This window comes from Histoplasma capsulatum (genome assembly GCF_000150115.1).
Source record: "Histoplasma capsulatum G186AR genomic scaffold supercont2.10, whole genome shotgun sequence".
In the NCBI taxonomy this organism is placed as follows: domain Eukaryota; kingdom Fungi; phylum Ascomycota; class Eurotiomycetes; order Onygenales; family Ajellomycetaceae; genus Histoplasma; species Histoplasma capsulatum.
The window spans coordinates 258611-273459 of record NW_025544810.1 but is presented as its reverse complement, the minus strand read 5'-3'; the positions used below and the strand labels follow the sequence as shown (position 1 = coordinate 273459).

Sequence of the window (14849 nt, the reverse complement as noted above, 5' to 3'; positions counted from 1 at the left end):
CCCCCCCTCCTCCCAACCGTCTCTATCCCTGACATAGAATGATTTAATCTTGCTCATCATCACCCGGCCTTTCCATTTCGTAGAAAAGCAAATACACCTCTCTCTGCATCCCCAACACATCGCTAGTTTTGCATTCTTTAACTTTATCATCGCTGATCCGCCACCAGCGGTCATTCGCCCTTTTCTTCCGCCGGATGCGGGACTGGAGTCCAGCACCCGGCACCACCGTTTTTGTTGTTGCCTTCGTGCTCGACTGGTGCCTTAGACTAGAGGAGGCCGATATATCAGCATCTGATGATGGAGATAGGGTGAGTCGCGGCGTAGCAAATGATGAGACGGAGTCATTGTTCTTTTGTTGAGGTGGTTCTTGATGTAGGAGTGTAGTTGATTGTTGCGAGGCCGGAGAGAGAGGGAGGGGCGTTCCTCCGTTTGTACTGGTAAGGGGGGCGGCAGGGGCAGAGAGGGAAGTACTGGACGTTAATGGAGACGTGGTGTCATCACATACGGTGATAGGGCTAGCATCGAAATCCTGGCCGGCAGGAGTCTTTTGTTTGGGGATAATTTTGGGACTCGGGGCAGTGGATGGGTTTCTGCTTGTTGAGCGACTTTGCGAGTAAGAGCGGAAAGCGTCTGGGGTGGAGAACGGGGCGTAGAGATGGTTACGCCGAAAGGATTCGTAATGACCGCTATGATGGCTGCCTTTGTGACAGACTATCCCCAGCAGCTTGTACCATTTCTGGTCGAGGATGCCGCCGATGGGCATTCGTTCGGGAAACGACACCTTGGCGGCATTCTTTGTAGAGCTGTTCTGACCGTAGATCGAACGGGACAGATGTATGGCGATTATTTTGGGGAAGGATGTGATTCGCATGTGTCGGGCAATCTTGCGTTTCGGGACGTTTTCAACATTTGGCATACTGATGCCCTTGGGGATGGTTTCTGGGTCAATCTCAAGCGCTTCTTTTATGAGCGATATGTCGCGGTTTAGCCGCTTGATTTCCCGCTCCGAGGTCGCATTCTTCATTTCTGCTGTCTTCATCTGATGTGCGTGAAGAAGCACGCAGTTGTCGCAACGGAAATCATCTATATATTCCGTCTTGAGCAGGCCGTCGAAGCACGAACTTAACGTAGCAGAGCTTTGCTGGGGCACTTGGAGTGTAAGGTTGACGAATGATGTCTGGTTTGGTTTGTACTTATAGTGACACGATTGACATTCTATTTGAGACTCCATCTTCCCTTCGAAAGGGAAAGGAAACTCAGTATCTAAAGTCTCCACTGTCGCATCGGCGGACGGCGATCCGTCGTCTAATTCTGAGTCACTGTTTCCAGCACTGTATCCATTTGCAGACTTCACATCCAACATCGAGTCATCAGCATTACCATTGAGGGAGCGCTTGACTGCCCTTTTCCTTGCCTTAAGACCGGCGTGGTATTCGTCACAGAGCCGTTCTGCAATAATTTGCAAAAATTCCTGGGCATCCTGCTGATTCCGACTGATTCGCGTCTGAAACGCCGTCTCCAGAGCCACAATAAACCCACGCGCTGATATTGTCTTCCTGTATATCGGCCGCTCATTCAAGCTGTCGAGCATCTCCTTCAAGGCTCTGGTAACGGGTGCTTGCTGCAAGTCGCGAACCATCTCAGGCGTTTCTCCACGTGGAACGCTTTCGGCATCCGGTAAGACATTGTGTATTTCCGGCCCCTCCAGCTGGCGTCGATGTAGTTCTCGGATCAGGTATAAGCGGAGGTCGCCTAGGCCAGCTAGGGCTTGAAGGATGGAGTTGATAAAGCAGTCATTGGACGGGTTCAACAGGCCAACAATCCCTTTTCTCCTGTCGCTGTCATTCGATTCCTCGCCGTCGATCGTGAAATTGGGGCCGAAGACGTAGAAGAGGGTGATAGCGGCTAGGGAGGCGCCAGCAGCATAGGCTGCAACGGTTGCCGGTTTGTCGGGCATATGACAGTTCAGAATGTTGCGACTTACCGATCCATGCTCTGCAGCAAAGTCGGACTACTCGAAGAACGGCATAAACGACTTTTTGCTTTCGGGTCTTTCCGTGTTCGTGGAGAAGAATTGGGGAGCGCTAAGGTGTATATCTACCCTTACTGTTGGAGCACGGGTGGTTGCAAGCGGGTGGAGCGCTGGTGGAGATTACGGCCGAAATCGACGTCGTCGGGTGGTGGAGGGAAGACGCAATCCCCAAATGCCGACGAGGGTGGAAGCAGCCGACTCCTTTGTTACGCACATGAATAGGTCTATAGTTAAGAAGAATAATATCGTCCGAAAATATCAAGGTAAGAGATATTCAATCGCGGAAGCGCTTGAGGCCAACAACGATGAACACAGTATTTGGGTGACAGTGACAGAAGAAATTCCTTGCGTTTCTCTACAACTATTCTCTAACACAATAAACGCCTTTCAATTCGCACACTCAATCCGGATATGCACCATATATTTGCTCAAAAAAGGGAAATTCTGATTTCGTTTCATAAATCACACAATTTTTCTTGTTTCAGCTTTTTTAAAATAGGCAGCGTCTTTTATCAGCCGCTTACATTTGCCGAAAAAGATTAGCCAGTCACAAAATTATGTTTAAGCAATGCAGAACAGTGCAACAGGTAATCGAAAAAGAGCCCTGTGAAATATTTTAACATTTTAACATTTTGAACACCCGTTTAATTTTGTAATGTTTTGTTGTCCCATAATGACAGGGGCCTTCTTTTGTCCATTGGCCCCCTGGCCACTCAGTTCCGAGGTGCGCCTTAGTATGTCCACAAGCCGAAATAAGATAGAGAGAAAATGAAAGAGACAGCGAATGGGAAAAAATAAAAACATAAAATAAAAGGCACACGTGGAAAATGTGAAAAAGAACTGAGCCCAGAAATTATTTAGACAGAATGAGAAGAAAAAAGATTTTTTTTGTGAAAAAAACAAAAACATAGACAAGAAAGAATCAGAGCTCAACCACTAAACATGGCCAACGACAAGTTGGGTTAGGGAGCACGAGAATCGAAGGAGTGCGCTGAAACCCGCAGAAGCTGAGAATATTAGCGATATTTCCCGTATGGAGTACATAGCAGTTGTTTCTATGCCTGAACACGACTCCTAGTTCTGCTTCCAACTCCCTCAGTCGCGCGAGGCTTAGGGGTTTTCCTTTCCGGTTTCTCTCTTGTCCCGCTCTTCTTTGGTCTTCCTGGACCCCTCTTCTGATCGCCATTTTCCGCAGTGCTGGTGTGGGATCCACTTGCTGCCTTGGGCGGTGCGGCATCGGTTTTCTGTTTTTTTGTCGCAGGTTCATCTTTTCGCGGTTGGTTGGCATCCTCGGTTGCATTGGCGCGCTCGTGCTTATCTCCCGCGCTTTTTGCAGAGCTGTCGGCATCTTTCTCGGCGCTAGCTGACGTAGCAGCTCCCGCTTCGGGTGCGCTGACCTCCGTGGGCGCCTCCCCGTCCACCGTGGTTGATTTACCAGCGTCCACGCCAGCGGTGTTGTTGGTATCCTCTTTCGGAGTTTCGCTTGGCACGGGAGCTGCGGGTCGATATGATTAGTTTTTCAAAGAAATAAAATGAATTGTGTGCCAGAAGAAAGCTCCACAACGGTAATTGAGATAGCACATCCATCAGGTTTGAATATATAGTTGGAAAGTAAACTAGCAGCAGAAGATGCTAGATTGCAGTACTCCATAGCTAGTACTGGGGCGTCACTCTAGGAACATAAACCAGTTTAATACATACCTCCATTGACTGCTTCAGTGGCCATGGTGGTAATTGTTGAGTGACTGGCAGTTGTGTAGAAGTAGAAGCGCCGAGGGAACAAGCAAATGCGGAGCGGAACAGTGAGGAGGCAAATGTGCGATTGGGCCAGATATACGGTCCAAACGGCGTGTTTGGTGAATGTAGATGAAAAAGAAGCTTGAAAGGAATTGTAGACTGAGTTAGAAAGTGATGGAGATGATGAGGGTGATGATGGCGACACAGCAGTGTTCAGGAGGTGAGGTTGGAGGCTGGATGTGGTTGCGACGTCTGGGGCTAAATGGGTCAGTCAGCTCAAGGTCCAGATCGCGTGGCGACGTGAAGCACTGCTGCAGGGTAGGTTCCTGGTTTGTGGTATGGAAGAGATAAACCAAGCCACTTGAGCGGGAGGCTAATAATAAGTGGTTAGACACTCGAGGCAGGTCTTCTATTTTTAACACTAAACAGTGGTTGATGCTCCATGAAGAAGTCCATGTTTCAACCTTTTCTATATCGATCCATCTCTCAGACTACCATGCCCAACGTGTCCATCATGTGTTGAAGGATATACACGACTTGCCAAATGTTTTGCTCTTCCATTAGTTACCCTTTATTCCGCAAGTTGGGTTCTTAAAGCCGTCCCTTCCCCTCTCCCAAACTCGAGCCTAGTTCAGGCTGCGCGCTGAATCTCACATCCATCCGTGGGGCAGCGGGATGTCTTTTGCTACCCTGCCGGTCGCGCTCGTTCTTGAAGTCGCGAGCTATCTGAAGTCAGAATGAATGTGATATCAACCCGATTGCAGTTGCTGACACTCGTCTTTTCGCGGTTCTAAGTTAAACCTTAACCTCCTCAAATGTCATGTAACCTAGAATGGAAGCAAATCAGCTTTGATATAGGCCACTAGGACATGAAATACGGCATCTGCTAACTTGGTACTCAGTAACACAATTTGACCATTATTGCAAGGATGCCACATACGGAACAACTCTCCCTCCTTCGTAGCAATAAACGGCCGTACCAATATCGTTGAACCTCTGCTTGGAGCTCCAGGTATTGACTTGGGCTGCACGAATAAAACCAGACGGACACCTCTTCTGACGGAACCTTGCAATTATTGGCTCCTTCTCCTAGGCTCCTTTGGGGAATGACGGAGAGCTATTGTAGGAAGGAGTAACTACAATGCAAAACCTAACCGGTTGAGAGTTTACTCCAACCACCAGCAACTGGGTTTTATACCACTCTACTGCCACAGCATTTGCCACCCCTGCAACGGACGGGGAAGCCCACCTGTGGATCTGATGTTTGTGCGGAGGGATGCGCTCGAAGCCACTGATCGGTTTGGCGGTACCCCCCCCTCTCTGCTTAGCTGCAGAGTGCATGTATGAAATAAGAGTAGAACTCCTCCTTAATAACATAAATCGCCAGCTTTGCATCCTCCAGACCGATCCCCATTTGTTATTTTGCACTGGCAAACGACCTTATCTCTCAATTATTCGCATTCTACTGGAAAGAGATATAGAGCATGCATTTCACACAAGCGCGGATGGAGCAGCTTTCTCGTTAAACTTAGCGGCTAGGAGAAGAAGCGGAGAAGTAGCGGAATTGTTGTTTCAGAAAACAATATATCAGGAGTCGGCTCTGGCTGACCGCAGCTTATAGTGGCCTCCAGAGAAGGCCATGCCGGGCCAGTTGAGTTGTTGGTAACTGAGCAAGCCAATGAAAGCAACTTTTGGAGGTCGCCTACAGAGGACACGAAGAGATTGTAAGCTTGCTTCTTGCGGCTGGGGCCTCAGTTGATATGGACCAGTGCCTTATTGATGGTAGGGATACAAGCCATTGTTGACTTTTTGACGGGTCGACACATCGTTGTCAGCCGCTGTATTGAATAGCCACAGCAGAATCGCGGAACTACTGCTTGAAACAGGAAGTGGCGATGCGAATGCAAGATACTAACATGTACGGATTGCTACGGAATGGAGCGAATAGCGACATGCATGCAGGAAAGCCCATGTACACTGAGCTCGTTGACGGAATACATCGACGGCTCCCAGTATCGCTATCCCTACGGTATTATTCTACAGGGCCAAGTTGCCTCCATCCCGTCAAGCGTGAGGAGGGATGATCACCCTCATTACTTCTTCAGTGAAATTCCCAACCCCTTTCGCAATAAAGAACCTGACCCAACTTATCCCTATTTCAGCTACCCATTGTCCTTGACTTAAGAAACTTTGCCATTAAATATACTCGACTAGATCAAAATATTTACTAGGATTCTGTCAAAAGGGGTGCTCCATTTCTGAAAAGCTTCCAATCAAATGAGAAAAACATATGTAATTGTGTGCTGGGTCAATCCTGCCTAACAGTGAACTAAAAGCGCGGCTTGATTGCCCTTACAGCAGGGGAGTGGCAAGCCTATTGCACACACATTCCAGCCAATAATGGATCATATCCAAGAGTTGTTAGTTGGTTGGACCTCTCTGAGGGCTGTTCGGAGGAGATAAGTTCTTCGCCCCGAATAAATTGTTTGGCATGGGTCAGCAACCAAGATGCCTCCGAGTACAATTTTTGTTCAAGGCACAGCTGCGCCGCGTCCAACGATAATCGTAACAAGTGTTTCTGCATGGTTGGGTGGATTCGCGTCCCGCGACTCGCGGGTCCGTATTTCATATAAGATAAGGCTGGTTTAACATCTGGCTTGGTGGGGTGATACAATGGTAAACAAGCTCCCCAGAAGTACTTGCTATTGGAAAACTGGTCAGAGAGCATACGGAATTCATCGAACAGGGCAACAGGAACCTCCTGGACTTCGAAGGTTTTGTTGTGGCTCGAAATCCACATAGCCAAATCGGATCCTACGGTTCGTAATGACGCACGGAAAGGATCATTGTTTCGAACCACTGAATTTATCACCTGGAGGTAATATTTCGCAGACACGGATATAGTACCTCAAAGCGGACTGAATGCCATGGCCATACTTTATCTCAGCGGTGACAAACTCACGTAAAAGGTTTATTAGGCAGAGGCGTTGTGTGGGTAGGAGGGAATTCGCAAGGCCGTCACTCGAAGGCGCCGTATACACCATCTTCACCCATTTGATAACCGTGTTTTGAAGTCGATCAACGACCATATATGGCATGGCTATGCCCATAGTAGGGCGGCTACCGAAAAAAAGCATTCTTGATTCAAAATCCGCGGCGGAGTACCATGCAACGATTCTCGATCCCACGCTAGAAGCTTCGACATTAGGTAGTTTCGAAGGGATCGAAGGGGGCCCATACTCTCGTAGACAACGGTAAAGGGTATTATGATCAGCTCGTCCGGATGCTATTAATTCGTCCAGCAGTTGTAAAGGATCCTTCGCTAATTTCTTTCCAGCATTGGGTACATTTTGAGCCTGATTACCATTATGATCTCTCTGAGGTAATGGCTTAGCAGGGACTATTCGGAAAAGCGGGTGGTCTAGGATAGAGCTCAAGTGTTTGTCGGTGTCCTTGCTAGAGGCACTCAATCTGTTGTCGGGATTATTTGGATGACGATTTGGAGTCGAGGACTGTGTCGACCGGGCCAACGGTTTGCTAGACTCATGGCCGTGGAGAAAGGATAGAAGCCGGCGAGATTCTTGAGTAGAACGGCCAAATTGGGGACATTGTTTTGATAGCGACCTTAAACAATGTACTCTGGTAGCCTCCATCGGCCCTCATTCACCACCCGGTTCGCCCGTAATTGTGCAGTAACTGAGCACTAGTTCTCCCATTCGCCGCGGATGTTTGACCCCTCCTCTCAGATCGCTGCTGAGTGACTGGCAAGCAGTAGCAGGAACAAATAGGCGAGAGGGGAACCCGACGAAGTTGGTGGAAGTTAGCCAGCAACAGGTGGATGGACTAGTGAGATACCTCTAGACAGTGGGTAAGTGATCGCAGTTATAATTGTAACCGCAATCGTGGTTGTGGTTGTACGTGCATCTGCTTCCCCCAGCGGTTTCAGTGGTTTGGCGCCCAACCTAGCGCGAGCTCGCGTAAATTCTTCCCAATTGGGACAGAACTGGACTTTGAGCCGCCCAGCCAAGAAAGCAAAGAAAGAGAGAAACGCGACATATTCTTAACCTCCCAACCATCCTTTTGTGTCTTCAAGACCTATCCCCCCGACCGCTCCGTCATCCAAACTCTCTGTTGTTTCTCCTGGGTTTGTTCTCTTCAAGAGATCGAGTTTTGTCCTCTTTGCTGTTTACTTTTTGCCTTTTTGCCTCCCGTCTTGGCCCTCGCCGCCAGCTGTCTTTTTTCCCTCCTTGTTTAAGCTCGTGAACGTTCTCAGTCTTCTACTCCACCCTCTCCTACCGCAATCGCCTTCTTCCTCCTTGCTTCTTTGCTGGCATCTTCATAAAAATAATCTCTCACAGTCATGTCTGAAGTTCAATTCAGGCCATCCGGCTCTCGTGGTCGGGGGTCTGCTCGTGGCGGCAGAGGTGGGTACAGCTCGAGAGGTGGACGATCCAACAAACCAGCCAAAGCAGACTCGGAAAATATGTCTGAGCCATCGTATGAAGATGAAGGAGAAATAGGCCAACTTAAGAAAAAGCATGCCGGTAACCTTTCGACCATAAAAGAACTTTTCGCAGACTGGACCGATGAGGACCTTGTTTTTGCACTAGAGGATGCCGATGGGGATCTTGAAATTGCGATTGAGCGCATCACTGAGGGTTCGTTGGCCTATTCCCTTATGTATTGCGACAAGCTTCTGCATCGATTTCTATATACTGATAATCATCAATATTCTTTGTTTAGGCAATGTTTCGCAGTGGGGTGAGGTCAAAAAGAAGCACACTGATCGATCCCGTGTCAAGGCGAAAGAGCCCCTCTCGCAGGCAGAATCTACCTCAGCACCACCAAATCGTGGAGGCCGTGGCCGTGGAGGTTTTGAAACTCGCGGACGCGCTCGGGGTGATCGTGGTCGTGGGGGACGTGGTGGTAGAGCGGGTGGACACGTAAATGGGACTCGTACTGAAAAACCTGGGGTACATGCTATAGAAGAGTCCGAAGCTGCTGCTGCTGTGCCAGCTGACACATGGGAAAAGTCGGAAGAACCTGCAGTTGCAGACGTTGCGGCTTCTACGGAACCAGGTACTACCGCTGTCGCAAACGAGCTCCAAGAACAGGCTACGCAAAAGAGCAGCCTTATCCCAGAAGGTTCGAAGAAAGGCTGGGCAAGTTTGTTTACTCAACCAGCTCCGCCTCCACCTCAGAAAAAAGCTCCTCCTCCTGCTACAGCGACCGCACCTAAGCCTACCGAACCACCCCTCCAGAAACCGTCTGAACAACCTTCAGAAGAGCCAGAAGTCGTCCGTCAAGCAACAGTCCCTCGCGCTGTGGAACCATTAACCTCCACCCCCTTACAGACAACGCATGCCCCAGTGATTCCAAAAGATGAGTTGACTCAAACAAACCTTGAGCGGGTTCCTGATGTATCGCATCCACAGACAAGCACGACAGCAGCGAGCACAGTGGCAACAAGCACCCCAGAGCAACCCAGCGGTACCGGCGTCAACGCATCGCAAACCCGACACATCTCAGGCTATACTGCCACTGCGTACAAAGCTACCACTGGATCTGGACGTGCGGCTAACTTACAGCGCCGTGTTATGGAACAGCAGGAGGCCGTTGTGATGCCTGGAAACCATGCCGTCGATCGTGCTGCGGTCCAATTCGGAAGCATGGGATTGAACGGACCAGTTGATCTTGACATTGACGAGGAGAGAGAAAAACCTGAAACTCGTGCTCAACCTCCTCAACACTCACCAGTTGCGCCCCGCGCATCCCTCCCTCCCTCCACCCAAGCTCAAACGCAAGCTCAGCCTCCAGACACCGTCGCTCTTCCTCGACCCGCACCTGGCCTTCCCCCTGCCCCTTCCGCCAGTTCTACAGATGCTCCATTTAACGACTTCGGGCGGTATACCGAAGCACAGAAGCCGTATGATCCTTTCAGCCAACAAGCTGACCAGTCGCAGCCACAAACACAGGAACCATTTTCCAACCAAGCTCCTATCCCATCCCAAGCCACGGCTACCACCGCCGCAGATTATTCGGCAATTTATGGAGGCGACCAGGCACGAAACCCCTACTATTATGGCTCATATGGCCAGTCCCAGGATGGCGTTTCGACACAACAGAGGGCCGGGAGTGGATTTAATGTCAGCGGTGCAGATGTGCAACCTCAGGTCGCTTCGACGCAGCCACCAAGCCGTTTCACCCATGTTGAAGCTCCAAGCAGTGGTCAAAATACACCTAACCCCACACTGCCTGGTCAAACTACACAACCGGCTCAACATGTCCCTCAGGCGCAGGGTGCGCATGGTGCCTACAACTATGCTTATCCCTATTACTCCAACCCCCATTATGCAAATACATACATGAGCCAAATGAACCAGCATCAATATGGAAGAAACCGCCCGATGTACGATGACGCAAGGAGATACGAAGAACACTACCTTCACAACAACCAATTTGGTTATGGCAACCAGTATGCTGCTCCCTACGGCGCCAAAGGCGGCATGTACGCGCAGCCTCAGCATGGATTCTCTTATGATCATGCTTCTTCTCCGGCTACTGCTGCTTCATTCAACCAAAATGTTCCTGGACGCGAAGCAGGATATGGCCGTACAGGCTCTGCTCAGCCGTCGGATGCCCAAACCTCAGGCCATACTGCCTTCAGCGGAATCCCGGACGTATTCGGCCGGACACAATCCGGATTTGTCCAAAGCCAACCTATTGCGCAACAGCAGCCAGTGAGCGCAGAGGAAACGGCAAAGGGATTCGAAGCGCCCAAGGCAGGCGGGCCAAGCCCATCCTTAGCTCAAGCAAACCGTCCAGGATCCGCAACTAACAGTGGTCCTGGCCAACCCCAGGCTGGGCAGACGAGCTTGCCCCCTACACAGGGTCAACCAACAAGCCAGCAGGGATTCGGGGCGTATCCTCAGCTTAACCCACAATACAGTGGATTAGGAAGCCTTGGAGCGCATCACCAGGGAGCCAATGCATCCCATCACCAAGCCAGTGGATATGGCAATTACGGGGCAGGGTTTAGTGGCAATTATTACGGAAATAGCGGTCGTGGAGGAGGATGGGGCGGCAACTACGGTCATTAAGAAGCAAACCACAAAATGAACTGGTTCACAGGCCGTTTGGAAGCAGCGCTGGGGCTAGGTCCTTCCGCCCTCCACGTGTGCTCTCCTTCGTACATGGGAGCTTACTCCTTCGTTTTGTTCCCTAATGATGATTCTTTTCCTTTTGTCTCGTTATTGATTGTCTTGCAACAGGGTCTATTATTTTTGCGAATGACCCCTGGCCCCCTCCCAAAAAAAAGGTTTTGATACGTGATCATTTTTCCTTTTTAGCTTTGTTTATTGGTTGTTTTTTTCCTCCTATCAGCTCCTCTCTTTTTTTGTTTGCCCTCATACGGATTTCATGTCGGTTCCTCTCCAAATCCCAACAAACACAGCAAATCATTCTTGTAACAATTATATTACATTTTCGTCTTCGGGAGACTGGACTCGTTTTTTTCTCGTTTCCCCCCCTTTTTTTTTCTTTTTTTTTCTTTTTTTTTTTGCCAATAAACTATAGCTTCGATTGATTAATTGAAATGGAAATGATACGACAGGCAAGCAGACAAACCACACGGTTATCATTTTTCTTGGTTTTATATTTCTCCTCTCGGTTGTTCCAAGTTTCTCCTATCTTCCCCTCTTTTCAGATTGAGGATAGAACCAAACCATGAAATTGAAAAAGAATCGGAATTTGGTTTTGTAATGCCGCTCTCAATCCTGTGAATTGCCGCGGGGACAGCACCCACCACCATGACATGAGCAGGGGCCTACGTTGCCATGCGGGTTCCCAAGGCGCTCTCTCCTTGTATTTCAGTCGTCAACAGCATCTGAAGAACTGCGTGGATGCAGCCACACGCCAGGCAGAACAATTATATAGTTATATTTATAGCAAGCACGGTGAGGGGGCAGATCAATTACCCAAAAAGGCAGCGGTAGCACTAGCGCCGCTTCTGTGGATTCTGCCCTCGTTTAAATCCGTCGCGGCTCTTGGTGTGGGAAATGTGGGAAACGTCATGAAACGACAGCCAACGAACTAATCTGACGTGTGGCGGATATGCTGCGTACGGAGTAGGGCTGCATCGGTGTCGTAATTCTTTGATAGCGCCCCTCAGTGGTGCGCTGCGCTCGGATTGGCTCTCGGTGCGAACACAGCTCCGCTAATATCCGTTACTCTGGGCGTTTCTCCTCCACGGTGATAATCTCGCTCCCGGATCCCACTGCTCACCTCGGCTCCACCCCCTGGAAAATCAAAACCTGAGATCTCATTTGCGTGACTAGCACCGGGCTATCTCGATTCGGCGAACCCACACGTAACCCCTGGGCAAATAGATCTGTTCCGATCGCGAATATCCCCTGGTGGTCCAACCTTTGTTGGAGCACCTAACCCGGTTCCCACCTCACTAAACAGCGACATCACTCCACACAAAATACTAATTTGAACTTTTGGCCCATGCTCCGGATAGCTGCCAAACCACAGTGGTGAGGGCTTTGCATCTCTGCTGGGGTTGTGCTGACCTGCGGAGGATCTTGCGAAGTTGGTCTTGCGTGGCTTGACAGCGAGCACCAGCCAGCAACAACGTATCACCATGCTCGATAACGTCCTTCTCGAGCTAAGAAGAAAAAAAAGGTCATAATATTCGTATCGATACCCGTCCCAGCAGGGGCAACAAGTATCATCACAAACGGGCAATGACGAATCCTCTCGGATTCTTCTGCAATCATTACTAGGAGTCCAAGTGCGAAACTATCTTCTTTGATACTCTAGAAGTCTCGAAAATGCTTCGCTTTCCTGTTGTCATCAGGTCGAACTAACCAGGACTGGCTCCTCGCAACTGTCATCTAAATTTAGCATCGACCAAAAAAAAAAATATGCATTCCAGGTTCGTCTGATGAAAGTGGACTTTCAATATTATCTAGTCAAGCGATAAGCTGGAGCGAGGGGACGATTTATTTAAGTCATCATGGATGCCCCGATTTTCTGGCTGTTTTGATTCAGCACACATCTTATCTCAGAATTAGATCGTTCCTTATATTATTATCTCACTACACATCTTTTCTCGGTGCACCTTGGCCTTTTCTTTTGTTTCTGGTCTCTCCTTGTGATTCGAGGCTCTCCTGCACGGAAGCAAAAGACAAAAATGGGCCGCTGTGATTTTGAGAGAAATTCGGAGACTGTTGGGTGGTTATATTGTCCCTCTGTGGAGGCTGCCATTCTGTTTACCTCGCTCTATGCAGTAACTTTATTGGCTCATATCGTTCAATGGTTTACATGCCGAAAGGTGCGTTTTACACCTTACCTAACTTCCCCTCGATCTCCCTTCTGAATTCGAAACTAGGGGGAAAAAAGTGGATATACTAAAACTTGGATCTCCTGTTTTACTAGAAATTTTGCTGGGTGATCGTAATGGCCGTCTTATGGGAAACTGGAGGCTTCGCAATGCGCGTAGTTTCCGCGAAGAAGATATATGGTCTATGGCACTTCATCCCACAACAACTATTGATCATTCTCGCCCCTGTTTGGCTAAATGCTTTTGTGTATATGGTCTTGGGGCGGATGATCTATTTCTACATTCCGGAGAAGAAGATCTTCGGTATCAGCGCTCAGCGCATTACGCTTGTGTTTGTACTGCTGGATGTGTTTTCCATGTTCGTGCAATCGTCGTCTGCAAGTTTGATGTCATCCGACAGTTCGAACGTGGCCAAAATGGGCGTCAATATTTGTATGTAATGCCTACCCTGATTTCCCTTTCCTCCATCATTCAATTACGCGCCCTTCGTTTTTACGGGGTCCGTTGGCTCCTTCGGCAATTTGGCGCCCTATTAACCTGTTGTGCACGTCTACAGACATGGGCGGAATCGGTCTCCAAGAATTCTTCATAATCATGTTCCTTTTCCTCGCCGGCCGCTTTCAGTACCTAATGAACAAGATCGAAGTATACCAACCACAACACCTCCCCTGGCGCCGCCTCCTCTACACCCTTTACGCCGTGCTCCTCCTAATCACCATCCGAATCATTTACCGCCTAATCGAGTTCTCAAAGGGTATGGAAACCGGCTTGGCCACGAACGAAAAGGCCTTCTACTTGCTGGAAGCCGTACCTATGTTTTTAGGTTTCGTTCTGTTTAACATCGTGCACCCTTCGATTGCGCTAGTGGGGCCCGAGAGTGAGTTCCCGAAGAAGGACAAGAAGGAAATTAAGCGGAAGAAGGCGGCGAAGAAGGCGGAAAAGAAGGCGGAAAAGGCGGCGGCGGCTGCGGGTCGGTCGAAGCATTCGTGGAAACATCTCGGCCGTCGTGTCAATGATGTCGAGTCGGGAAGTGATTTGGAAACCGAAGGGTTGCGGATGCAGGACGGTTTACGGAATTCCCAGCGGTATGACCGTTCATTCGTTTCTCCAGTGCCATCGGAGTATCCGCAGGCACATTATCACCGATGATGGGGAGTTTTAAGATTTCTTTCATTTTATTTTGATATTATTATTATTTTTTTTACTTCTTTTTAATTGCTTTGGACCCTTTCCTTTCCCGACTACGCGGATACCGGATAAAAAAATTTTCTTTTTTGGCATGTCTTTGATCCTTTTTTTTTTTTTTTTTTTTTGACCTATCGTACTATGTGTTGGAGCCGGCAAAGCATTGGTATTCTCATTTTTCCGTTTTTCGCCCGCCTTGTTTCCTCCTAGCTTTCCTTCCTCATAATCCTGCTCTCCCGTCAATGCATTTGTTGGACATAGCATGCATGCGGACCTCTCGTTTTTGGGCTACGGTAGCTAATAATGGCTTGGTTTCTTTTTCTTTTTTCTCTTTTACGTCTCATGTTTGCATGTATGTATATATACCTATCTCCTGTTAGAATCTAGAACCCATAGCAAATGGCATCTACGTATACATATACATATTCATGTAATATATTATGATATATGATACCTGTACAGACTTCCAGGCTTGGTGGCTATTTTGCACAAGGGGTTGATGATGACAGCAAGTTGTTATATCAAGATGTCTACGTAGTCAATGAAAAA

At 48.8% G+C, this 14849-nt stretch overlaps 6 protein-coding genes across 6 annotated transcripts; 2 read left to right on the top strand and 4 right to left on the bottom strand.

The window, feature by feature from the left end:
* Positions 1 to 43: 43 nt before the first annotated feature.
* Positions 44 to 1957, bottom strand: HCBG_06742 (ubiquitin carboxyl-terminal hydrolase; the record flags this gene model as incomplete). Its single annotated transcript, XM_045433791.1, has 1 exon — positions 44 to 1957. One exon carries the CDS (start codon positions 1955 to 1957, stop codon positions 44 to 46), a length of 1914 nt encoding a protein of 637 aa, XP_045285272.1.
* A 501-nt stretch (positions 1958 to 2458) lies between these two features.
* Positions 2459 to 3979, bottom strand: HCBG_06741 (uncharacterized protein; the record flags this gene model as incomplete). The annotated part of the gene is made up of 2 exons (XM_045433790.1): positions 2459 to 3527; positions 3734 to 3979. 2 exons carry the CDS (start codon positions 3756 to 3758, stop codon positions 3088 to 3090), a joined length of 465 nt encoding a protein of 154 aa, XP_045285271.1.
* Positions 3980 to 6143: 2164 nt separating this feature from the next.
* On the bottom strand, positions 6144 to 6569 carry HCBG_06740 (uncharacterized protein; the record flags this gene model as incomplete). The annotated part of the gene is made up of 1 exon (XM_045433789.1): positions 6144 to 6569. One exon carries the CDS (start codon positions 6567 to 6569, stop codon positions 6144 to 6146), a length of 426 nt encoding a protein of 141 aa, XP_045285270.1.
* A 43-nt stretch (positions 6570 to 6612) lies between these two features.
* HCBG_06739 (uncharacterized protein) lies at positions 6613 to 7630 on the bottom strand (the record flags this gene model as incomplete). Its single annotated transcript, XM_045433788.1, has 1 exon — positions 6613 to 7630. One exon carries the CDS (start codon positions 7420 to 7422, stop codon positions 6613 to 6615), a length of 810 nt encoding a protein of 269 aa, XP_045285269.1.
* A 499-nt stretch (positions 7631 to 8129) lies between these two features.
* Positions 8130 to 10869, top strand: HCBG_06738 (uncharacterized protein; the record flags this gene model as incomplete). Its single annotated transcript, XM_045433787.1, has 2 exons — positions 8130 to 8427; positions 8513 to 10869. 2 exons carry the CDS (start codon positions 8130 to 8132, stop codon positions 10867 to 10869), a joined length of 2655 nt encoding a protein of 884 aa, XP_045285268.1.
* Positions 10870 to 12965: 2096 nt separating this feature from the next.
* HCBG_06737 (uncharacterized protein) lies at positions 12966 to 14264 on the top strand (the record flags this gene model as incomplete). Its single annotated transcript, XM_045433786.1, has 3 exons — positions 12966 to 13106; positions 13211 to 13547; positions 13672 to 14264. The coding sequence occupies 3 exons, from the start codon at positions 12966 to 12968 to the stop codon at positions 14262 to 14264; spliced, it is 1071 nt and encodes a 356-aa protein (XP_045285267.1).
* Positions 14265 to 14849: the final 585 nt, after the last annotated feature.